The 26,471-nt window shown below is 43.2% G+C and overlaps 1 protein-coding gene across 2 annotated transcripts in view; it reads left to right on the top strand.

Annotated features, from left to right (window-relative positions):
* BCAS1 (brain enriched myelin associated protein 1) overlaps positions 1 to 23,870 on the top strand; it is a 96,931-nt gene extending 73,061 nt beyond the window's left edge. The window contains exons 8-12 of one of the 2 annotated variants that reach the window (XM_007457601.1): positions 6,363 to 6,533; positions 14,580 to 14,645; positions 15,174 to 15,180; positions 20,578 to 20,831; positions 23,796 to 23,870. In XM_007457601.1, coding sequence (XP_007457663.1) covers positions 6,363 to 6,533; positions 14,580 to 14,645; positions 15,174 to 15,180; positions 20,578 to 20,831; positions 23,796 to 23,870 — 573 coding nt within the window. Of the gene's footprint in view, positions 1 to 6,362; positions 6,534 to 14,579; positions 14,646 to 15,173; positions 15,181 to 20,570; positions 20,832 to 23,795 lie in introns of both variants that reach the window. The other variant, XM_007457602.1, reaches the window with a different exon arrangement.
* The last annotated feature ends 2,601 nt before the right edge of the window (positions 23,871 to 26,471 follow it).

Below are 26,471 nucleotides of genomic sequence, written 5' to 3'. Positions count from 1 at the left end.
CCCCTCCTTCTTCTTCTTCTCCGCCCCCCCCATTTCTTTTTGGAGCCAAATTTAGTAGCTCACAAAGCTCAGGTCTCTTGTAATTCGAATTCTCATGAATTTGCTGGCTATTTTCTAGCAAGTCTAGGTCTCTGTTTCAGCAGCCTACAAGAGGGAACTCCATGGGTCTTCCTCCCATGAACTTTAAATTTGAAAGCTGCAGGTTAAATCCAGGGCAGCTGTTAGCTTCCAAGTTCCAAGTTTTTGGAAGAGAAACTTCTTTTTGGATGTTCGTGTGTAGTTGCCTATCCGAGGAACCTAGTGTCTCTTGGAGCTCGCATGTGAAAATGCAGAATCGATCTCCAGCGGGCAAACAGAATGTGTTTCACTTTCAAATTTGAAACAGAAAAATAACATGAATTAGTTAAATGATTGATACTGAAAGATAACACAAAATCAGATAAAGATACAAATGAAAGCAAAATAGTGGGATGGCCAAAAATTCCGTTCAGGTTTTTCTGTAATATCTTATGGAAAAGCCCAAACGAACTTTTTGGCCAACCCAATATTTTTGTCAAGAAAATAAAGAAGCATTTAAAAATCGCTTTAAATTGCTTAGTCCTACAAATGATGTTTCTATTTTTAAGCTTCCACATTTCATCTCCTAACTATTAGTTGGAAAGAATGAGGCTAAAATGTTGTGATCTTGGCCCCATCATCCCCAGGCAGTGCTGCCTCTTGGACCTCAGTTTACTCATCTCTTAAATGGCCGTAATAACATTACCTACCCCTTAGGATTCTTGTGAGAATTAAATGAGTAATGCAGGTAGTATGCGTATTTCAGTGCCTGAAACACAGGAAGAACTCTGTAATTCAGGGGTTGGCAAACTACCATTCATGGGCCAAATCTAGCCCATCACCTGTGTTTGTATGGCCCATGAGCTAAGAGTGGTTCTTACATCTTGAATGGTTGAAGAAAAATCAAAAGAAGAATAATATTTTGTGATGCGTGAACATTATACAAAATGCAAATTTCAGTGTTTATGAATAAAGTTTTATTAGAACACAGACACCCTCCTTCCTTTACACAGTCTCTGGCTGCTTTCATGCTACAAGGGCAGAGCTGACTAATTGCAAGGCCCTTTGCAGGAAGAGTTTGCCTCCCCCTGCGGGGATGTCAATGCATAGGAGTTGTAACAACAGGAAGTGAGTGCTTCCCAGTAATCAGGGATTATATTTCCTCATGAAATTACACACCTCACAGCTGACTCAGTGTCCATGTGGAGTGAAGGTATGTGTAAAACAATTAGTTTAATTTCCTTCTCCCAAGTAAGAGAGATGGTGTTAATCAAAACAATGGATAATACTCTAAACCTTCAGAACAGGACAGTTAGGTGTCATTAACCATATTACAAGAGTCCTGAAACAGTCTCAGCTTCTTCTGGCTGAAATGCGATTGAGTTTAGTTTTTAAAGTTTCTCTACCGAGAATTTCCAAAACTGATCTATCACCCAGTGCAAAGTAAAGAGCAGGCTGATGTCAACATTTTTCAAAATGTTTAATAAAAAGAAAAATAAGGTGCTTGAAGCCCCTGGAAGTTTTAACGCTTTTCCTAGAATGAGCCTTTGGTCCTAAGAGGAAAAAAAAATCTGTTTATCCTGACTACAGAAAATATTGAATTCTTTTGTTGTAACCTGAAAACGTTTTGACCACTGGTTAATTGAGGTAATGTTCTAACTAATGGTGGGGGGATGGGGGCGGGGGTGGGAGCTTTCCTTCCCAGTGACCTATTACATCAGGGAAACAGGTATTTCTCTTTCTTAGTGATGAACTTCTCAGTTGCAAGTGAAAGAAAACCCATCTCTACCTGGATTAAAAAGAAAGTGGAATTTATTGGCTCTCATGCTCTCCCTTGGCTCAGCCTTCTTGGCCTGGCTATGTCCTCTGCCTTCCAACATCATGTCAGCCAGTGCAGAGTAAAGGAGAAACTGGTCCAGCAGCAACCCTGCATGTCCTGGAATTTGTTCCTGTTCATTGACTTAAACGGGTTCCCATGCTCTGTTAGTCAGCATCTGCCAGGTTGTGTTGCAATAACAACCAAGCCCCAAATTCCAGTGGTTTTCAACAGCACAGATTCTTTTTTTTTTTTTTCTCACACTGCATATCAGCTGTAAGTTGGCTTGTGGGTGATCCTTATGGCCACTTCCTACAGAAATCTAGATGGAAAAAGCAGCCCCTTCAACAAGGAGGTGCAGCTGGAATGGCAGAGAGAAAATAGTGCCATGGCTGAGCCATAGAATAGCTCTTAAAACTTTCACTCAGTCGAGGTTTATATCATGTCCACTCACATTCCATTCTGCAAAGCAAGTCACACAGCAGTGGGCACGCATGTGTAATTCTCTTATAGGAAGGCAGAATGAATAATTGGGAAAATTCTACTTTCTGCCACATATTCCCATCCCTGAACTCATATGACCAAGGAGCTAGACCATGTTATTTGGCTTAGACCTGCTCAACCAGCTTCATCCATATTACATAGTATTAAAGTTAGGGAGGATTGTCCTCCCAAAGAAAACTTAGGGGGCTGAGAATGAGGAAGAATGTGAAAGAGTTACTGGGTATAAAAATAAAATCTCTACAGTGTCTTTGCAATTAAATAATCATGTTATAAATCAAATCAGAACGAATCCAAATAAGGTTCTATAATAAAAAATTTTAATATCAATATTATGTCATGGGTGAAGTTTAAGTGGAGGAAATCCATTTTGCTATAAATCAGTTTCTGAAACTCACAGCTCTAGTAAAAACTGTGTAAACCAAATTTTAAGAGTAAATATGGTATATTACTGGGGCAAAAAGTGAAACCTTTTGCTGAAATGTGTATTGTCCGTGTTAATTGTACTAGCCATCTACATGCAACATACAATATCCCCTACTGAAATCAAGCAAGGGAGATTTCATTCTAAAATATAACACAAATCTGATTTTCACTCTGTCCACTGTACCCAAAGTTAAAATGTGCAGATGCAGTCATATATTCTGAATAAGGAAAAACTTTTTCCAAAGCTCTGGCCTGGAAAGGAATCAGAAAGCTATCCAAATAAAAATCAAATTCTTATGTCTGTATATGCAAATCAGATCCTCACTTAGCTCGAATCCTTCTAGATTTCCACGCTGGATGTCAGTGGATTTTTTTTTTTTTCTTGGCTGCTGAAAGCCAACTTCTTGGCCTGACTTCAAAGCTAATGAGAGTCCCTAGAAGTCCCTTTTTTTCTTCCTACTGAAATAGTTGTGTTTTGAAGAATGGACTCTGGGCTAGGATTTATAAGTTGACACCCCTTGACATTTGGAAAGGTCCAGTAAGAAAACCATTGGCGCTCAAATAAAGTTGATGTGCAGAGTTATTCCCATACAATCATTTTATCATATGAGTAAATGGCCCTCCAGGCTCTCCACACAAAAAATGAACTTGCTGCTTCAATCACAAATAAATCTGAACCCAGAGTCAGTGAGTCAGACTCTGTTCATTACCTACCTAAGGGCCATTTCCCATTCCTCCACCCTTTTTCTCTTGATCTTAGGTAAGGTTGGCAACCCCAAAGTATTCACTGTGATTTGTCTAAACCAACAATCCCATTTTCTTCACCAATAATTAGTCAAGGGGTAAGGATGTGACCTACTTTTGGTCAATGAAATGTACCCTGAGTAGAGGATCAAAATACAGAAGTTCATTTGAAGCCACTCTTTTGCTGTGACTGTCCTTCCTTCTTAGGACATTGGACTGAGGATGTGATGCATGGAACTGTGGCAACTACTTTATATCCATGAGGCGGCAGATAAAAGGATGAAAATTCAGCATGACAAGGATGGCAGAGCCAAAGGATAGAAAGAGCCCAGGTTATAGAAACACTGTGAAGCCACCGAACCAACCCCATAACTTCCTACTTTCAACCTTCTTCTTCCATATTGTTATTGGTTAAGTCACTATTAGATATTCAGTTACTGGTAAACAACTCCATCCTCATTGAAATGACTACTTGCCTGTGGTGTGACTTTGGCTAAGTCATTCGCTCATTACGATTCTTGATCTATAGGATGGGGATAATGTTACCTACTCTGAGCTGTCTTGAGTAACTCAGTAACTCTTTATTGAGGTAATATATTAAAAATACCTTGTACAACGTCTGACATAGTAAGAGATAGTTATTGATATCTTCTCTAAATAGTGGACATGTGCATGGTGGGTGATTCCAGATAATTCATGTCCGTGGAGTAAATGGCTCTCAAATAGCCTAAGTAACAACCGCTAGTGTTAATTAAGTGCTTATTATATGTCAGGCACAGTTCCAAGAACTTTACATGTGTTGCCTGATTTAATTCTCAGAACAACTTTCTGATGTGCATACTATCCCTATCAAGAAATGAGAAATGAAAGCACAGACATGTGGAGTAGGAAACTTGGATTAGAGCCCCTGGAAGGGGTAGGGTCAAGATTTAGGCCCAGGCAAGCTGGTCACTCTGTCAGGCTGCCTACGTTTCAGATGTACCCCAGGGCTCTTGTGGCTGAAGCTTATTTTTCAGAAATGCAATTAAATTAAGTCAGGCCTGGATGTGGAAACCCAGGACCACATTTAACCACTAATCCAGTCTCTTATCTGGCTCTAGTCTCTGCCTGGTTTCTTAAAGACAGGCCTGGGTTGAAGACAGACAGCCCAGCAGCAGAAGCCTCCTCCCAGTCGTGCTTTGTTTGACTGTCCAGTGGTTTTAGTGTTTTACTGTCTTTCAGTGGGACGGCTTAACTTTCATTTGTCGTAGTTCCCACCACTCCTTTTTGTCTTAAACCTGGTCAATCCATGCTGACTTCACCTGCCTTGCATTCTGGGGACTTTTGACTTTATAACTCCCCAACCTAGATCTTAGATTTCGAAGGGAAAATGCTGCAAGTTGTGTCAATATCTTAAGAAATGGAAGGTGGGGAGAGAATGCTATGATTTAATTGCCAGGTTTGGGGATGTTTCTATATGCTGATTTGTTGATGGGCACCTTCCTGCTTCAGCTGACAATATAAAGATGAAGGGTCCTCCTCAATTTGGATCATTTGGGTTATTTGCAAACCAATGGTATATTCCTCATGGAGGAACGGAAAATGATTTCTCCACAGTCATTCTGTGTTTTTAGAAATGACTAAGTTCCCTTCCCCTCCTCCCTAACAGCAAGAACAGGATTCGGAGGAAGCTGGGGGTCTGGCACCAGCCAAAACAAATGCAAAGATGCCTTTGGCTCTAGAGGACGTCCCTCTGCGGCAGAGATGACAAGTGTTTGTGTAAAGGGCCAGATAGTAAATGTTTTAGACTTTGCCGGCTACATGGAGTCTCCGTTGCCAATTTTTCATCTTTTTAAACAATTTTTCCAACCCTTTAAAAAATGTAGAATCTATTCTTAGCTCATGGGCCATCCTCAAAGGGGCTCTGGGATGAATTTGGTAGTAGTTTGCCAACCCCTGCCTGAGGAAACGAAAAGGAAATTATAAAACTCTTTCCAGGCCAACTAACTGTCGCGTTGCAGGGACCAGTGCAAACACAAAAGCTGTCCCAGGTGTGACTGGGGCACAGCCCAAACAGAGTGAGGCAATGCAAATGAACAAAATTTGGAATCAGAGCGCAGGTGAACCATCTAAGGGCAGGGCTTCCATCTCAGCCCCCCCACTGGTGGCCATCCTTTCAGACATCCAATGGGCGCTGAGCTCACGAGGTACCCTGCTGGAGGCCACAAGGAACTTAGCCGGGGTTCTCTTGCCAAGTTCATCCTGCTTCTGAAAGCAGGAACTTCAGTTAAGTAACAAGAACAGGTGACTGGTCTGGGGAGAAGTGGGAAAATGAGTTAACAAGCAAGTCAAGGCCATTAAACTGAGAGGCTTTCACACTACCCTTTCTTGCAAAAGAGGACGGTTTCTCCACAGCTGCAGAGAGCTAGGATGTGCAGTGGAAAACATCCCGGCCACTGTCCTAAGATTGTACTCTTAAGGAAATAATTACACAGGCCAGCTGTGATTTACCTTTATGGGAGACCAAACAGGTGGGTCTGATAGATTGACTGGAAGGGGTATTGAGCATGCTCTGAAGGGCAGTCCTTAAAAGGACTCCCTATCCAAGCCTTGTAGCTTCACAGGGCAGTAATTTTGTCTCTTCCACATCAGCATATTTGGAGAGCACATGATATGATGTGACTGTTACTTCTTCAAGATGTGCCTGTGTATAACCTAGACTCCAAACTGTAGCTACCATGTGGTTGAGGGGAGAACCGGGACCCCACTTCATAAAACATGTCTGGGGGATGTTTCTTTTTTTTTCCCCACTGTCTTACTACCTGGCAAAACAATCCAGGTGGTGTGTGAATCACAGGTAGAGGCTGTAAAGTCCGAAGAAAGAGAATCAGCCTTACAAACAGTGGATCTCAGCGAAGGAGATCGCACACCTGAACCCGCAGAAGAAACGCTCAGGAGAGCAGAACGCAAAGCACCGAGACCCTCCCTGATGGCGCTTCTCAGACAGATGGTAAGCCCTTGCTTCCAGTCCAGGGAAACTGAAATACCTACATCAGCTTCTGAGACCAAAGAGCCCAGGTCAGGTGGTGAGACATGATTCTAGGTAGCATGGATGGAATATAAACCGAATAGGAGTTGAGAAAATTCCCTTTCGTCCTCCTGATTTAATCACAGAGAATGTCTCTCTTTATTGCTCATTTTCCTTAACCTTTAACCTCTCTGCTAACTGCCTTCTTAACAAAAGAAGAGCTGGCCTGGGCTCCTGAGCTGTGGCAGAGACAACAGTACCAACCTGGAAGTTAGTAGTGTCGCCTACTTTTAATTTTATTTATTTTTAAAAGTTTCCCTGTGTATTTGGCAAATGATTCCATTTTCCTCATTATGGTAATAATACGCAGTTTCCTTTGAAAATACGTTTATTTACATAAAGAACATAAGGCATTTTTAAAGGATTAAGTAATTAATAGTTCAAGTTATATTTTGATGTTGGAAAACTTCTGAAGGGGACGTATGAGTGACACAAATTTGGGCAAAGCTGGTTTACAGATAATTCCAGAAAGGGTATGATAGGAAAGGAAATGACGATTTCCTAATAGTGAAGGTGTATAATTTAGTTGGTGAATTTGCCATGTTTTTAGTTTCTATAGAATGGAAAGAATCTGGGCAGACATCTTTGGGCGTCTGTGAAGAGTCATGTGCATAAAATATCTAAACATCCAGGAACTGAAGTAATATAATGCAATCAAACCCCAATCGGTTGGAAGACAAAAAACCAAAAAACCATGTAAAAAGGTCATTGGTTTAATTCTCTTTTAATGAAAAACAAGAATTTCATTATAGTGTGCCTTTATTTTCAGGAGTATTTGGGAATTAATCCTTTGAGAAAGCAACTCTCTAATTTCACAAGCTCAATCTGTTAAGGAATTCTTTCTAGTCCACAAAACAAAACAGAACAAAACCCTTGCCAGTGGGAGATGAGGAATATTAGAAATCACTGTTAGAAACTGTTGACAGGAATCATTTTCTTTTATTGCTGAATTCTCATGGAGTTAAGAAGTGCTGGGCAGCCTGCATGGCTGGAACCCCATCTATATTCCTGGCCATTGATTCTGCAATTTGGCACTGAAAACGGGCATCAAGATTTGAGATTTTCAAATCAATTTTTACATGACATCAGGAAAGAAAAGAACATTTGGCCTCTTTCTGGCAACCCATCTACATTACAAATGGGATCCCCAAATAGCTCATCACAACATTGAGGATGGTCCAGCTTTCTCGTTTCTGGATGGAGTTGAGAGATACAAAAAGAAAAAAGCAAAAACAGAATGACTTTCTCTTCCAAATAATCAACATGAGACTGCTTCGTTTAAAAGGGAGGAAAATACAAGAGACTCCAAATAAAGCACGAAAGACCTCTAAACCACCCAATGCATCCATTCAAAACAAATCCTTCAATTCAAGTGAGGTTCCATACTTAAATTCGTCCTCTGGAGTTATCCATTAGATGCTGTTTGGGGATATTTTCTAGCAGTAGAAACTGTGTACGTCTGAACAAATTGGAAACAAGAGTCGTTTGGAATTGATTCCCCACAGGATAGGGATGGAGTAGAAAGGGACACATTTCCCCAAGTAATCCTCCGTCACTTCACAGTGCCAGGTCTTATAAGGTCCATTGTTCTTATTTCCTGTTGCCCACTAAAAGGGTTATAACCTGGGAGTTTGAATATTATTGCTTCCTTTTAATGTTTAAACCCCCGAGCTTCCATGATTGTTGAGATTTCCCCTAAAATTCCAGATTTCTTAATTATTCTGGTCTTGCATTCTGTTTTGTTTTCATCAGAACATTATATTCCCATTGCAGTTAATTCAGATACACAAAAGACAGGGGTTTTTTCAAGTTTACCACAATTCCCACCACTCCCTATTGCCCCACCCAGGCCACCTCCCTCGTTGACATTTCTGGTCTATCCCATGGGTATTTGAGTTTGCAGCCCCAGATACAGAGCCATCTCACGCTTTATAAGAACTTCATTGAACCACATTGTCTAGGTTTATCATGTTCTGATTAACCGTTGCACTATGGATGGACATTTGGTTTCCAACTATCTGCATTTCATTTATTCAGTTATTCAACAAATAATTATTAAGCTCCCACTATATTCTAGACGATACAGATACGTAAATAGATGTGGTCCCTGTCCTCATGGAGAACAAAGCCTAGTAAGGAAAACAGACTTATTTTGAAGTCTGTGCCATATTCAGTGAGCAAGCACCATGTATCTTCCACACGTGATCTCAGCTGCTTTACTAATTTGCATGAATATCGTTATACGTCTACTTTTTGCCCAGGTGTTAATATCCCCATAGTGTAGAATCCTGCAAGTCAGCTTCAGCAGTTTTTTTCAGGAAACACTTTTGGGTAATATTTCATAGCTTCCAAACTAAAGTCTTTGGATTTATGTAGGGAAAAACAAACAAACAAACAAAATACTGCTTCAAGGGCTTGAAGACAGAGGCAGCATCTGGCCCATCGCTATGGGATTTTTATTTTCTATTTTTTTTAGTATGTGCCTGAGCATTATAGTTGAATAAGTGAATGTTTTAAACTGATTTTAAGTATTTTTAGCAAAATATAGTTTTTTTAAATAATTGATTTAATAGAAGAGAAAACTCAATTGCAAACACATCACCCTTGTTTTGTAATCAGGGTTTCCATTCATCTGATCATTGATTTTCTACTTTCTAGCCTTCCCTTCCCTTAAATTTCTTTCAGGTAGCGTATTTTACTATCCCATGGCAAGGTACTTCTTGGTTGAGTATTTTTTTTTTTAAATAAATGCATTTCCCAGTTCATTTCTAAAGTGATCTTTTTCTTTCCAGAAACTAATCTTTCCCAAAAATAGAAAGATCACTTTTCAAATAATTATATTTCAGGGAAAAGAAAATAGAGTCATATAAGTCCTAACATTGCATTGCGCACATGTAGATATATAGCACTTCACAAAAATCCTATGGGTTCCTACAGACTTTCGAAAAAATTGCAAGGAATAGCTAAGACATCTGTCACGCCCTAAATAGAAAAAGAGTCTTATGTGTATTAATTCAACGGTATGTCAAGAAATTGGCTATCTGAAGCTCTAGTTATATTTTTACAAAGTGCGTGGGTGGAGAACTGTATTCATGTACCCACAAACCAGGTAGGCAGATGAAACCAGAAAAGGTGGTGGATGGAAATACAAAGATACAGATTTATACTTTGTCAATATTAATAACACCTTACACTTGAAAAGTGCTTTCTCCTGCAAACTATTGTCACATGCATTGTTTCATTTAATCCTCTTCCTGTCTCTTTCTTTAGACCATTAGTTTTGTAAGAAACTCTTTGTTGGAATAACCTTCTCAGGCTTAGATAAGAAAGACTCTTGAACTTTAAATACTGGGCAAATTAAAGGCCCAAGTGAGACAGCCATGAACTCAGAGGGATTTTGTTAATTACATTCAATCGAATAAATGTAAGAAAACCTGCTGAAATTGACTGTCTTGTGGAAAAAGGAGAATAGTTTGTAAGGATAATTATAAAACAACAAACAGGAGTCTTTTAGCCAAAGTTTTTGATCTCAGCTTCTTCCCTGAATATTAAAATATGAATATTGAGTTGTTCTTTAAGGTGAGGTTTCTGAAAGTAGCATTTGTTTGGGGCAATTCCTGTCTCCATCGGCGACTTGCATTCTTTCCTACCCTAAAAGGGGACTCTGGAGTCATTTGGTGGGTCTCAGCTATTAATAATAATAATATTATTATAATAGCTACTGTTTGTTTTTTGCATGCAAATGATGTGGCCAGGCCCAGGCTAAGCACATTGCATGCATTAACTCATTTATTAATATAAAAACCCTGTGAAACAAACACTCTTACTGCCCCACTGTGCAGATGAGGGCACGAAGACTCAGCGTTTAAGTGACCTTAAAGGTCACTTAACCAAGGTCGCGGAGCTGGTCAACAGCAGAGCCAGAATTCAGTCAGGCTTTCGTTGCTTCTAAAGCTGACCCTTGTTATTGCTGCCTCCTGTGCTTCTGGCAGCTATTTTCTCTGAGAGTAAATAGAACAACCATAGCTCCATTTTCGTGATTCTCTACCTGAAATTACAGCAAAGCACAAGAAAGCAGAATTCATACATGTCTTACATAAAGCCTGGACGAAAGTTTTCTGAATATACTTGTCACTAGAGTGAGATTTACCCTGGCTGTGTCATTTTGTCTGAATTGTCCAATTCCATTTCAGGTGAGCGTCTTGGTAAAACACAAAGAAGGGACTCATAACCTTTGTTTATCCTGGAACTTTCTAGCAGGTCCAGTTCTTTAGATCTGTTGTAATGAGGTTGATTTAGTAAACAGTCGGGCTCCTCTCCTCACACTAAATTAAAATATCCCAATTCTTCCTTTAAATCTCAACTTCAGTTGGAATAGATCTCTATCAAAATACATTTGTATTCCTTTCAAAGAGATTTGAACTGACCATCAAACACTTCCACTAGAATTTTAAGTACCTAAGTGATATATATCGGAGATGCTTCAAACATTCTTCAGAGTATCAAGCTATAGGAATGCATGACACAATGAAAGAAATTTAAAAGTGATTTCATTAATATGCAAGGCTTGGATTCACAACCAGATCCCATTTCAGCACCGCAGGCTGGATGCCCTGAGATGCTTCATCTTTGATTCTCGTGAATAAAAATAAACTCTTTGTAAAGAAACTTGCTCAGTATCACACTGGGAAATCTCCACAATTACTTAATAGTCTTCAAACTGTTCTTTAAAGTACTAAATAGTCTCTGAAAGCATTTTTGTCTCTTTAAACAGCAACTCTGTTTTTTGTGACAGCTGGGAAAAATAAGCTTCTGAGGTTATGGTCCTTTGAATAGAAAGCCCTACAGGAACTATTTTAATTTGTCACTGAAAGAGGGCTCTGCAAAGAGGAAAGAGGAGGGGTAGAAAGAAAACAAAGGAGAGAGGGAGAGAGGGAAGGAGAAAGGAAAGAAGGGAAGGAAGGAGGGAGGAAGGAGGGGAGGAGTTGTTAATAACTGCAGGTATTGAAGAGACCTCAGATGGACTTAATAAGACCCTTAGTCTAAACTCAGCATACAGTCACCTTTGCATAAATACAGTTTTATATGCCTCAAAGTGAACAACAGAGAAAAATCATAGAAAAACTCGAGGTTTTTTCCCTTTTTTTTTTTTTTTTTTTTTAAAGAATTTGAACCTATTTGCAATGATTTCCCTGGCAGCATGAGGGTCTGTTTTCAGGATGGTAGTAGCCTAGATCCACTACTGTCAAGGGAGCCTTCTGATTCAATCCAAATTCCCCCTCAAGGGCTAGCTAGGAAAGGAAGGAAGAAGAAAATCAATTTTAACCTTAAACTGGCAGGTACCTAACACTAACCAAATTGAAACAATTAAAGAGCAGTTAAAAATCTCTCTCTCTTAGCGGGTGTAACATGACTCCTAATTATCCATTCAGGTTTTGCCTTAAAAACCCACGTTGGTTGGTTGGTTTTTGCCTTTCAGCATTCCCTAAAGGCCGCCTCGTGAGGACAGGACCCGGTATTCTACAGGACCCTAGGGAGTATATTTGAGTAGGCAGGGCAGTTACAACACAGCCTGAATTCTGGAGGCCCCGTGAAATCCCAAAGTGGTAAAACTCTTGGGTGAGAGCTGAAAGAGCTAGTTGCAGGGAGAGAAATAATAACTGAGAGCCCTTTCTTTTTCTAAATGTTCTCAAGAAGATTGGTCCTTGTAGAACGATGCAGAAGACCGAGAGGAAGAAAAAAACCACCTTCCATCTGAATGGGTCTAAATTGCACATAGAGAACAGATCCTTATTTGCGTTTGGGTTGAGCAGCTTGGGGAAACCCGTGACAATGATATCTCTAAGAAAAGTGCATGGAACTTCCAGACGCCGGGAGTTCAGGCTGAAGAAAGTTCAGGAATGGCTTCTCCTTTCCTAATCAATGAAGAAGTAAATATCAAGGCCCTAGTAGCCTATAGCCCTGGAAAGGTTGCTTTGGGGGTAGGAAGGGTATTGGAATTCTCATACTGTGTTCAACCAGAGACAGTCCTAGTCAAGTCTTCTGAATCAGAGAACAGCACCAAGCAGTAAAGATAAGCATATTTGTGCCCTGATGATAGGCATGTCCCATAAATATCCCTGTTTGAGATTTTCAACCTCCACCTTATGCAAGCCCTTATCATTTTTCCTAATTAGGTAGCTTCATAGTAGATGCTCAGTAAGTGTTTGTTTGTTGAATGGTACCTCCTACCTTCTAGGGGCAGTGTGGGGAGGAGGTTAAGAACGTAGAAGATGGGGCTTGCCCGGTGGTGCAGTGGTTAAGAATCCGCCTGCTGATGCAGGAGACACGGGTTCGAGCCCTGGTCCCAGAAGATCCCACATGCCGCGGAGCAACTAAGCCCGTTTGCCACAACTACTGAGGCTGCGCTCTAGAGCCCACGAGCCACGGCTACTGAAGCCCGTGCGCCTAAAGCCCGTGCTCCGCAACAAGAGAAGCCACCGCAATGAGAAGCCCGCACGCTACAATGAAGTCGCAACCAGAGAAAAGCCCGCGTGCAGCAACGAAGACCCAAAAGCAGCCAAAACTAAAAAAATAAATAAGAATGCAGAAGATGGACTCATTGCCAAATCGTGGCTCCCAACCTGCTACTTCCATGACGCATGTTATTTTCTCGAAGCTTCCATTTTTTTGCCGGTAAAACAAGAGCAATAAAATTGTTCCTCTATCTTAAGACTCCGGAGTGATAAATAAATGAACTAACGCATGTTATTATCTCATTTAGTACAGTTCCGGGCACTTAGCACTCCACTAAAAGTTAGCCTTCATAAATAATAATTTTTATTATCTCTGCTAATATGAGTACCCTATCTCAGATTATAGAGGCCCATAACATTAACCAGTAAAAAAAAGTACTGAATACTTTAATGTTTGTAACTGTTCTTCGTGCGGGTGTTATATAGGTTCTTGCTATCCACAAGCAGAACAGCCAAGATAATAACAGTGGAATCCAAAGTCTTCCTCTTTGTGCCACAGAGCTTAACCTCCAATTCTACAATCCCTCCCTCTAGCCAGGAGAAGACCATAAGCATTGAAAAAATATGTGGGGTTAGACCTGAGTCCAAATTGTTAATAAGAACTGAACAATTCATTGCCAGATTTCTTAGGTCTTTTATCAAGCCTCCAGCCTAGAACATTACTAAATCCACAGCTAAAACTACAGACCCCAGTACTGGTCCGTATTTGTCTATGGCCAGTTAGCTTAAAGCAGTGATGCCTCAGAATCACCTGGAGGGCTTATTAAAACACAGATAGCTGGGTCCCAGCCCCGAGAGTTATTGACTCAGTAGATCTGGTGTAGTTCTCAGGTTTTGTATTTCTATCAAATTCCCAGGTGATGCTGAAGCTGCTGGTCCCGGTATCACACTTTTAGAACCTTTAGCTTAGATTGTTGATTTAAGGACCCAAATCTGTGACGTCAGCCCCATTCAGCCCTGTCCCTGATGCCACTGGCCACAGGGGGCGCTAAAGATTGGAAAATAGAATGTTCGACAGTCCATCTGTCTGCCAGGGGCAAAAAATACTACAACAAAACACCCACCACGTAAATGTTACCAATAGATAGCTACCAATGGTTTAATTGTTTATTTACTTATTCATTCATTCTATATGTTCAGCCACCTTCTGGTTCCAACATCAGTATTTTCATCATCATTCATGTATCCCAGAATTACCTAATCCCAGGGTTTAAGACTTTTATTGTAGTTATTTTTGGAGACCAACACTTGAATTTAATCAGACTCTGGTTATAGACCGCGTGGAAATCATGTGACTCATGAGGAATGCGTTGCTAGTTGGTCTTCCATTTGTCCTGACCTTGAATCTCAACAATGAATGACTGAGGTTATATCCATTTCACAACCTCCCTTGCATTCTCCATGTTGCTGTGCTTGTGGTAGCTGAAAGGCCATTGTCTGTTTGTTATTTTAGTCAGTGAAAGGGGATGGAGGGATCACCCACTCAGAAGAAATAAATGGGAAAGACTCCAGCTACCAAGTAAGTGATCTGTAAACTCGGTTCAATGGTGGGTTTAGCTGGCATGTTCTTGGTTCTCTGCAGCCTCATTTCTGATGCAATTCTCGACCACAGACAATTCATTTGATGTCTCTAGGTTGGGTGCCTACTGTATACCAGGCACCATTTTGGGCTTCGCAGATGCAAGCACGAACAAGCTAGAGTTCCTCAGCTACTGCTTACTGCAAAGCACCTTCACGTGCTCTTCCCTCTCTCCACATGGACAATTCTTTTTCCCATTCTTCACATCTTGGCCTAAATGTCACCTCCTCAAAAAGCTGTTCCCTTTCCACCCATCATCCCTGCATCTTGTCCTTTTACTTCATGGCACTTATCACACATTGAAATAAGTCATTTGTCCATTCGTTATCTGTCTCCCCTACCCCTTCCCGCCCCTGTCTGGAGTATTTGCAGAGCAAGGAAGGGGCCTCTTCTATTTTTTTTTTTTTTATCACACTGCATGGTGCCTGGTACATAGTAGGAGCTTTTTCTGGAATAGATGTGTGAAAGACATGGGGTCAGGTGGTTCGTTTCTATCATTTTCTCTATCCTAAAGAGACAGCTATGACATTTTTATAACTATATGTATTTTTTTTTCCCAGTGGGATCATCTCATGCTCAACACCCTATTTTGTAACCTGCACTCTTTTTTAACTTAGAAATATACCTCCACAAAAATGTCATCAGATATTCTTGTTCTGATTTTGGCAATACAGAGATGTGGTTAAGAGCATGGGTTGCAGACTCAAACTGCACGGGTTTGAATCCTGGCTCAGCTCTTTTTTAGCTGTGTGACCAAAGGCAAATTACCAATCTCTCCATGCCTCAGTTTCTCATCTGTATAATGGAGCTAGGAAAAGTGCTGCCTTACAGGGCTGTCATATTTAGATGAATCCATACATGTAAAGCACTTAGAACATTCCTGGTATAGCGGGCTCAATAGATGTTAGTTGCTGTGTTTATCAGCATGAGCTGCCGTAACAAAATACCATAGAGAGGAGAGAGAATGAGTATTTTGGTGTCCCTTCTTACAAAGACACTAATCCTATTGGATCAAGGCCCCATCTTTATGACTTCAGTTAACCTTAATTACTTCCTTACTCCAAATACTTTCACATTGGCTTTATATGGCTTCACCATATAAAGCCATAGCTGTTGCTGTTGTTTTATTACTATTACTATTACTATTGTGCTTCTGATGAGAAATTATCACCCTGTAATGTTTTTCATATCACACACACACACACACAAATTCCAGCAATTACTAAATAATTTATGATATTTCTACTTCCATAATAATTAGTTTATCCCGTATATTTTGACATGGAATATATTGCTTTTTAGTGCATTCAAATTATTTTCATTTTTCTATATTATTTCTATATTATTACTATACCTGCCCCCCAAAGCCATACTCTAGACCACTTTGGAACCAAAAATCCCAACGGTTACTACCTTGGAAACATGATAAACTTACGTTATTCACCATGAAACACTGAAATATGTTTGTACATTTTGTCTGGAATCTGACAGTGAAACAGTTATGCCAGTCATTTTGGTGATTCTAAAATCTGAAAACAGTCAGTGGAAATTTGAATGAGCTGGAAACGTCATTCTATTTACACTCATCTAGAAATGTTTTGAGAATTCTCTTTTCCAGGGCTTTGGATCCAGACGTGAGAAGATTGGTGTGTACTATTGGGAGATGACAAATGCTTAGTTTAACTTTGGGGGTTGGGAATAGACATTCTCTGCTCCTGTTAGATTTGCCCTCTGAGTTATAAAAGCCTTAGTTGATGTTTCCATGAAAAAAAGCCCAAGAAATTCCCAGCCTGGGTTGGCTTCCAGTGTCTGAATCAAGTGGGATGCTCCAGTAGCCTTGTCCTCCAGCTTCCTGCCAGCATCCCTGGGTTCTAGGAGAGGAGACACTCGGATTATTCAGATGGGAATAATTTTCGTTATAAATTTTGAGACAGCGTCAAGCCCCAGGCAAAGGTTCTAAATCTTCTGCATTTCATGACAAAGCAGTCATGCACAGTTCCGATTCTTAGCTCACTCTGAAGGTAAGGAACCGGCCATGTATTGTTTCCAGAAGTTCGTTTCTAAGCCATTCTAAAAAAAAATTTAGGCCTAATAGGGATGGAGTAATAACCATGTGGTAAATGGATACGACGCATTGAAAGCTCCCCTCTTGAAAAAAGAAATCAGTGTCCCATGAGAGCTGTTGGTTTGTAGAGACTTCCCACTTCACACTCGAGTGATGTGCTAAGGGAAGTATTTTGGGAACTTCCAAATACAAGGCGAGTTGCTGGCCATTCATTCAGCCCATTTTGACGGCGATTTACCATGTGTCAGGTGAGGTGCTGGGGATAAAGCAATGGAAGAGACACAGAGGAGTTTCGTGCTCCGGAGGGAACCAGAACATTTCCAAGTGAGCAAAGAAATCCCCGCGATGACTGCAAACATAAAATTCAGGGGCTTCCCTGGTGGCGCAGGGGTTAGGAATCCGCCTGCCAACACAGGGGACACAGGTTCTAGCCCTGGTCCGGGAGGACCCCACATGCTGCGGCGCAACGAAGCCCCTGCGCTATAACTACTGAGCCGGTGCTCTACAGCTCGTGAGCCACAACTACTGAGCCCGCGTGCCACAACTCCTGAGCCCATGTGCCACAACTACTGAAGCCCGTGCTCTGCAACGAGAGAAGCCACCGCAATGAGAAGCCCGCGCAGCACAAGGAAGAGTAGCTCCCCCCTCGCCACAACTGGAGAAAGCCCGCGTGCAGTAATGAAGACCCAACGCAGCCGAATAAATAAATTTTTTAAAAAAAATACAATAGGGAAAGGTAGTTAAAAAAAAAAAAGAAGAAAAGAAAATTCAGCAGTGTTCCACAAGAATGGGGTCAGGCATCTTTAGACCCTCTAATCAGGGACTGTGTCTCCAAGGAGGTGATGATATTTGAGCTGAGACCTTCTGGGAAAGAAGCAGTCATCTGAAGCCCTGTAGGCAGACCGAGCAGAAGCACAGCCAGTACGAAGCTCTGAATTGAGAATTAAGTTTGTTCAAGAAAAAAAAGCACAGTGTGGCTGGAGCAGAATGAGCAGGGGGGACGGGGGGTGGGGTGCGATAGAAGATGAGGCTGGAGAGACACGGGGACTCGATTCAGCAGGTGTCTGTGTTTCTTGAGCGCCTTGTCTACACCCGCAGCTTGGATGCTCAGCCACTCAGAGTCGCTGCTGGTAGTGTTAAGCCAGGACCACCAACTCATCCCAGTTGGCCCGGGACGTTCCTGGTTTTAAAAATGCAGGTTCCATATCCTAGAACCCACTCACTCCCAGACAGACCAAGATGGTTGGTCCCTTTATGCTTGGCATCCAGACGCTGTGTGCAGTGGGCTTTCCATTACTAGCTAATTTAATCCTCACAACACCATGAAGTATGATTTGTTTGTTTGTTTGTTACTCCCATACAGAAGAGGAAGCTAAGAGATCACACCATTTATTCTAGGTCATACAGCAAGGATGTGATGAAACCAGAACCACACCATGTTTTTGTTTTTGTTTTTAATCTTTTATTTTATTATTACTTATTTATTTATTTATTTTGGCTGCATTGGGTCTTCATTGCTGCACACGGGCTTCCTCTAGTTGCGGCGAGCTGGGGCTACTCTTCATTGCGGTGCGCGGGCTTCTCACCACGATGGTTTCTCTTGTTGTGGAGCACGGGCTCTAGGCGCATGGGCTTCAGTAGTTGTGACACATGGGCTTCAGTAGTTGTGGCTCACGGGCTTAGTTGTTCCACGGCATGTGGGGCCTTCCCGGACCGGGGCTCAAACCTGTGTCCCCTGCATTGGCAGGTGGATTCTCAACCACTGCGCCACCAGGGAAATCCCCACACCATGTTCTTTTGACTCCAGACACTAAGCTTTTAGCTACTCACTGTATCTTAAAATCTTCTATGCAACAAAAACAGTTAACAGGGTGTTTGAGCAGGGTCACTGGTTTCTGGCCTTTGTACAGAGCAGCACGGTGGGAGTTTCTGTCTCTTTCTAAGGCGAGTATCTGCTCTAGGCCCTCTGTTATACTCGACATCTGTATCTTAGCATTTGCTACAACTTTGGCAACTGGGATCCGACAGAAATATTCAGGATATGTGCTTATAAAACATCTTCTTGGGCTGCACTGGATGTCTGAGGCTTTGTTCTCCAAGGAGTTCTGCCCTCCAGGAGGGCGCTGCAGCCTGGGGAGGCCTTCGGGACAGGGGAATTTTCTCTGTTTTCTTGCTCATTTCTAAGGGGTGTGTTTGATTCACTGATGTGAAATGACAGTTCTATGCCCTATGAATCAAAACTGTCACTTTGTCATAGAACTTTGTGACTTGGGGACAACACATAAATTTTATGAATCATAAGTTGTAAGTATGTATCCAGTGGGCCAAATGTAGCCCACAGGGATAATTGTGTTGTGGTTGTTTGCTGTGAACAGGGCTTTAAAACTTTCGATATATCAATATTTTTAAACTGACATATTTTGCATTGAAAATAATTCGATTTCAAGTTTCCACCTGAAAACATAGAAGATATGACAGCACTGGGGCTGTAATCCCACATCGTATCTTTTGGTGGGTCTGAGCAGTTGTGGCCCCTTTAGACAAGGCATGTGGCATTCAGTTCACCACAGTCCCCCCTACTGCAAATTGTCTCCCCAACATCAAAGCCAGCATAGCTTGAACTGTTTTTCGTACACTAGAGAAATATTTCCTTGGCTTTATGCTGCTTTCACAACTGGGGAAATGAGTTCACCATATGATTATTCTTACCCCTAGCCTCTTTCATGTTTTCGTTTTATCTGTCTGGCCCCCAGAGTCATTTCAGTTCAAGTAAATTATGGGGAAAAGTATTTTACTTCCTAACAGATTTTTGGTTGTCGGTAATTTACCTAGAATTTTGGATTTTACAGCCTTATTCCTCCAAATTGTAGGAACCAAGTAGGAATGCAGACATTTCACTTTACCATGAAAAGATGTATGTTCGAAACTAAAACAGTTATCTTCTTTTACCACTGTTTTATGAAATGACAGTTTCACGCCAGAAATTAAGATAGACATAATCATGAAGAAAAGACCGGGCATCCCCAAGAAGGGTAACATGTGGTTGCAAGTGGGAGAAATCCTCTCAAAGCTGGCTCATACAAAAAGGGGCTTCAGGAACAGTGAGATCCAGGGGCATGTGTAATGCCATCCATACGAGGGCTCTTTTTCCCTTTCTCTCTCTTCATCTCTCAGCTCTGCTTTCCTCCGTGCCTCATGGTTCATTTTTCAAGAAAAAAGAAACTCCACTTCCAGGGTTTTTTTTTGGAAATGGTGGTGGTTCTGGAAGCTCCAGGCTTTCATCTTCCCAGCTTCAAGTTCATGGAAAGGGAACTGACCTCTCTCTCGGTTGCTTTAGCAAAGCCCTGAGATTAGCTCAGGTTTAGCTGCCTTTGGCCAGCTGGAACCAATCCCAGCAGCCCAATCACATGCAGTGCTCTGACTGGCCAGGCCTGAGTCGTGTGCCCTTTGTCCAGGGATGAAATGAGTGTGTCGAAACCACAGGGAATAAACCAGAGAGACGGGTGGTTCTCCAGGGAAAGCCCAGGTTCTAGTTCCTGAAGGAGGAGTAAAGAATGCTTGCTGGGGAAGTTTTCATTAATGAATGAATGATCAGATTGGTAAATAAATGTCCCCACTGTGACCTCATACCATAAAAAGTATTTACACATTTTTCTTACTTTTTTCCATCTCACCCAGGAATCCTGAACACGTAGGCACCATCCAACCTTTGAACATCTCTGTTTTAACATGTTTACTCACCTGCTACTGGGCGTTGTCTTGCAGCCACTAAAAATGCATTTGGTTTGAACTTGCTCTAGGCCCCAGAGTCCGCTGAGAAGGCGGTGGTGCCGCCGGAGTCCGAGCCGGCAGCCGCTGGCCAGAAGGGCAAAGAGGGCTCCTCCAAGGACAAGAAGGCGTCTGCCGAGACCGAGAAGCAGAAGAGCAGCAAGCAGGAAGCCAACGAGCCGGCCCCGCGCGTGGAGGCCCCGGCGGAGGCGAACTCGCTGCGGGACGGGGACAAGTCCCAGAAGAGGCCCGAGAAGCGGCGACCGCCCCTCGGGGGCTTCTTCAAGGGCCTGGTGGGTGGACAGTTCGCCTCGTCTTTCTGGGCTTTAGGGAGAACTGAGCCCTGAAGGATGGATGGAAAAGCACACATTTTACCAGGTGAGGAGAGAGAAAAGGCATTTCACAGAGAGAGCAGCCTGGTGGGTGGACAGTTCGCCTCGTCTTTCTGGGCTTTTCCAAACGGGACCGGCTGGCCAGGGGGTGGCTGGGCCTTGGCTAAACACCGAGGACCTGCTGTGTGCCAGGCGCAGAGAGCAAGGTGGGCGCAGGCATCGCTTTTCCGCGGCCACAGGCAGATGTGACGCTGAGGGTGGGGGGTGAGGGTGGGGGTGGCGGAGCTGGGAGGCAGGGGCGGCAGGGGAAGGGAGCCTGAGGGTGAGGACGTGGCCTGGCCTTGGGTTTGGGAGGAGGGGGGCGGGGGCTTCTCAGAGCTTCCATGTGAGGCGGGGCCTCAAGTTAACCTGTAGAGGGACGAGGCAAGGGGAAGTCTGAAGGCAGGTGAGGTCCAGGCCGTGGGAACAGAGGTGTGGGGGGGAGACGGCACGGATCTGAGGCTCAGTCTGGCTGGAGGAGAGGGGATACAAGGATGGGCTGGGTCGGCAGGAACAGGTGATGGTGAGAAGCAGGGATGCTCGTCTGTGGCCACAGTCAGCCTCGTGGAGTTTGCACCAGGGAAGCCGCTCTGAGCCTGGCCCTGGGTGGTGGGTATTCAGACCAGGCTAAAACTTATTAGCTCCTTCCCTCTGGGGAAGTCCGGTGAGGGGTGAGTAGAGGCCAGACATTAAATAATGAATTAAGCTTGGGGTTCTTTATTTGTGTCTGTTTGGTTCTTCTCTGTCCCCTTCTTCAGACCGTTAGCTTAGGGAAGGCAGTGACCAGACCTGTCACGGGCAGACGCGCTGTCCCCTCCATCCCGCCAGCGTGTGGCTGAAACACAGTCGACACCCCAGCAGTGTCTGTTGATGAACGAATAGATGGAGTGAAATACGATACTAGTAAAGGTTTCATTGTATCTGGGATAACGTAAATCCTGGCAAACAGGGAGAGTCTGAAGAATCATCACCCGAATAATAAGAAAGAGAGACAAGTGAAATCAATCATACCCAGGGCCCGTGGGAACGTGGGTTGAGCCAGGAGGGCCAGGCAAGGAGATACTACTGGCGTCAGCTATGGGGCCAGTGAACTGGGGCTCACCTTCATGCTGCAGTGAAGATGGGGTAGTTACGTGAAGCAAACTGCCCTAATCATTCCTAAGTATTCCGTGTCATGAATATCTGTAGACATTGGTGCCCTCTAATATTATAGATAGAGGTTAGGTGAGGGCTGTGGTTCCTCTGGCCCCAGTTTGGTCTTTAGAAGCATCTCTGGGGAGTTTCTTAGAAATAGAGAATCTCAGGCCCCAAGTTTAAAATGTTATGATCAATGTCATCTATTTCTGTCTCGTCCTTGTGTCCTTGAGTATGTGTGTAGAACCTCAGTTCGAGGCCCACTTTCTAGTGGGACGCATGGAACTATAAAGTAGATAAATTAAAACACAAAAATATGAGTGTGGGAAGTCACGGAGGGGAAATAAACATGGTAATGTGATAGGGTTACGCTGGGGCTGAGGACAGCAGTACGTGTGCAACTTGGAATCTATGGATCCAGAAAGTGTTTCTGAGGAGATAATATTTGAGATGAGACAGGATTGATTATCGGTGCCAGACAGGAAGAGAGCAAGGCTCTTTGTTCCAGCAGGAGGGAACAGCATGTGCAAGGGCCCAGGGGTGGGAATGAGCTTTGTATGTTTGAGGCCCCCGTTGCTGGGAGGTGGGAGCTAGGTGAATAATAAAAGTGGCTAAGGTTGGAACAGGGGGCAGCTCATGCTGGCTGTACAGGCTGTGCAAAGAATGTTGACATAATCCTACTTAAATTGGGAAGCTATTAAAGGGTGTTAAGCAAGGAAGCGTTGGACCTTTGTTTATAGCCTTTGAAGACTATTTTGCTGCTATAGTGCAGAAATGGCTATAGAGTGGCAAGAGCAGAAATTACAGTTCAAGTCACCGAGCCCTTCCTCTGAGGCTGTGCTTCACTTATATTCATCATCTCTTTAATTACGGCAACGTCCCTTTGAGGTAGAAATGCTTATTCTTCAAGTCCTCCACCTTCCCATTGTCAGGAGACTCCCAACAGTGGTGGAGAAGGAGGGAGGGGTTTCCTGCCACTTTGCAAGGATCTGATCAAGCCCTGAGGACTGCCAGGCTGGACACATTTCCCTGGGGTTGTCTGACCCCTTTCCTGAGAGGGCAGTGCCAGCAGCGGGACTGACACTAGCCAGGGACCCATCGAGGCCTTGTCACCTACAGGAAAAGAGCTTCTGGCCCCCCTCACCCCCGCCCAGCCCAGCCTCAGCCCTCAGGTCAGCTTCTCAGAGACTGCACTGCCAACCACTCCCTGCGTGACCTTTGCCCTCCTGGTGACATCCCCTTCGTTCTGCCCCTTTTTCCCTCCTCCTCCATATGCTGCTTGGATTCTAACAGAAAGCAGCCTACTTGGCATTACATGAAAACTTTGCAAAGATACGTTTTGTAAGAAAAGCAAACAGGCAGTGTGGTTAGAAAGTGATTAGAGAGGGTGACGGAAGTGAGCTCTAACTGTGGCAGGTTTTCTACATACAGCCCAGGTACTAAGTATATTACAAGTCAGGACTCACTTTATCTTGGAACAACCCCTCCGAGATAAATGTTATCACCTCCATTCTAAAGATGAGGAAACTGAAGCACAAAGAGTTCCGCCATTTGTCCAGGATTTCACAACGCTAGAAAGTAGTATTACCGGGCACTGAACTCGGGCATCTCACTGGAAACCGTTCTCTTACCCACTGCCCACGAATACGGTGTATTTATGTGACACAGAGTCGGTGCTAAATAAATGGCAGTTGTTGCTGTTGATATTACAGCTCTTCACTAGGATGCAACTTCTTGTATATTTCTCTCCAGGGACCAAAGCAGATGTTGGACGCTCAAGTGCAAACAGACCCCGTATCCATCGGACCAGTTGGCAAATCCAAGTAAACAAATCACCACGGTTCCCACCAAGTTCTGCCACCAAGAGGTCTTCTCCCTACTCAACCTCCTCCCCAACCCCGCTCCATGTATATATTTTTTCTTCTGATGGCCATCAAATGAAATTCTGCCTACAAATTAAGCCTGAGCTGTTGTATATTGAGGTGTATTATTTCTGTCTCTGGTCCAGTCTTTCCTGGTAAATAACTGTCAAGATGGTTTAGCAGGTTAACGAGCCAGGTCAGAAGAGTCGATGGTTGCCAAGCAGGTAGGGGGAGGGGGCCGAGGACTGCGTTCTGGTGAAGTTATGAAAAATGGCCGGTGATGAGTAAGTTGCAGAAGGAAAACGCCTGCCTGAAGGGATTAAGCTTTGTAGTAAATACACGCTCATCCTCTCAGCTTGAAGAGGAGAGACAAGAATCCATTTGTTTAAGTTCATGTCTCAAGGAGGGAAAACGTGGGCTCTGTGTTGGGAGGTTGCCAATTTTCTGGAACGGAATGTGTGGGGAATGACAAAGGAATGAATAAGAGTTGTTTTTCAAATAGGGTTCTTGAACGTTACGGACGAGGGGGAAAAGATTGACTGGAGAGGGCTTGACATAATTTGGGAAAACAATTGCTTTTTGAGGCTCAGTGACAAGGGTGGGGATTACAACTTCAAAAAGAAACAAACCAAACCGAGTAAGTGAAGTTGCGAGTTTATTTTGCAACACTAGGGGGCGCCAAGGTCTCCATTTTCATCCCGCATCCTGCATCCCTAACAAAGATTTCGGTCTCTGCAATCTTACATTATTAATGTTTCTCAGATGGCTGAGGGGCTTGCTTCATCTGTTCTGTCTGACACTTATCTCAAGTCTGTCTGTAATTTCCTAATGTTCTCAGGATGTGCTCTGATAAACCCTCCCTATAACCCCAGTTAATAATAAAAATTTACAGAAGATTATTCAAATACCTGAGTTTTTTTTAATACTTGTACAGAGAAGTACATAGGACGATGAGTGTATTAAAATGTAATCCAAAGTAGCCATATGATTGACTGATACCATGTATACTGTATCTTTTTCTGATTTAATAAAAAGTACATTTACATCTGAAGGATCTTTTAATTTTCAACTTTGAAAGCAGGTCTCTCGTGCTCTATGTCTGAGATGCCTTTATCTTCCACAGTAGAAAATCAGTGCTCTTTTTCCATCTTATCTCTTCTCCCAGATCCTTCTCAATTTCCTTGTATGTGGGCACGTGCACATACAAATGTGTGCACATGTATATTTGTATATACGCACACATGCACATATATACACTTTCTTAGGCCACGCCACCTAGAGCAGAGCCTGAGACAGGGATTCAGATGCATGTGTCAGGCTGAAGGAGTGCTCCCAGGGGAAAGGGAAGAAGAGGACAGGGCAGGGATTGGTCTCAGCTGGAGTTGAGTTTCGTCCTGATCTGCCAGGGGGCCCTGGAGCATGAATTGCACCATAAAGTTGGTTATACCTACAAGGCAGGGTTTGTCCCCTTGTTGGTGAGCCATGGGCCACCCTGGGAGGTGTCAGGACAGGCAAGCTGCTCCCATTGAGCTGAGAAGCTGGATCCCTTACCGGCTAGAGGATGAGGGTCATCCCAAGTGTCCAGTACAGGTACACATGTGTACATCCAAGTGTGTATTTATACCCACATATGCACCCATTCATACTTATAAACATAGTTACTTCTATACAGGAATAGATAAGTGCATGCACACATTCATAATCATACACAAACAGACATGTGTAACCGACAGAACCACATGCATACACTGACTCATACAAATCCATTGCATGTGCAATCCATCACACGGTGATTAGAAATAACATTGAACATCCTCTCCTGACAAGTCTATACCTTGGGCAGATAAAACAATGGATTAGGCAAAAAGGCCTTTGGAAAATGTGTTCGGGACAAAAATGTTTCTAAAAGAACAAATTGGGAGATCCTCGGCTCCTGGAACCCGCTGGCTCCCAGCTTGGGCTGCCTGAATGCTCAGTTTCCAATAAAGACCAGAGGCCTTTTCCTTGCAGAGGGGTTGGTTTCTTCATCCCTCCTGCCCGAACCTGGAGAGTCCTCAGTGTCTGTGACTCACCCAGCTGAGAATGACCTCATGCTGCTTCATGTCTGCATGCTTAACTTTGCCCAAATCAAAAAAAAAACAAACAAACAAACATTGGGGAAGCCCTTGGTGGGGGGTGACTTTCCCTCCACCTCCACCATCGCCATTACAGTACATGGGATGATTCAAGGCAAACAGGCAGCTGGTTACTGCTTTGTCTCTAAACACCAGGGGGGTTGCCTGGTGTGACCTTTGGGCTCCGGACCATACCAGTCTATTGAGAAAGGTGACAGTATTATTTGCAAGCTTCACCTCACTGGACACAGGGGCTTTTTGCCCTGAAGAGAAATGTCCCCAGGCAGGGCTGAGTCACGCAGAAGGAGCCCTCCCACCCTCTCCCGCCCCAGAAAAACATTTTTTAATTTTTAAAAAGAAGTTCTCTGCTGCGAATCTTGCTGGAAAGCATGCCAACAGTTTCTGTAACTGGTTTCCCATCCTCCTGGCCAAAAAAGAGCACAATCTTGTAA

Source organism: Lipotes vexillifer, unplaced genomic scaffold (assembly GCF_000442215.2).
Source record: "Lipotes vexillifer unplaced genomic scaffold, Lipotes_vexillifer_v1.1 scaffold1186, whole genome shotgun sequence".
NCBI classification, from domain to species: Eukaryota; Metazoa; Chordata; class Mammalia; order Artiodactyla; family Lipotidae; genus Lipotes; species Lipotes vexillifer.
The sequence above is the reverse complement of the archived record's forward strand: the minus strand, read 5'-3'. Positions and strand labels throughout refer to the sequence as shown.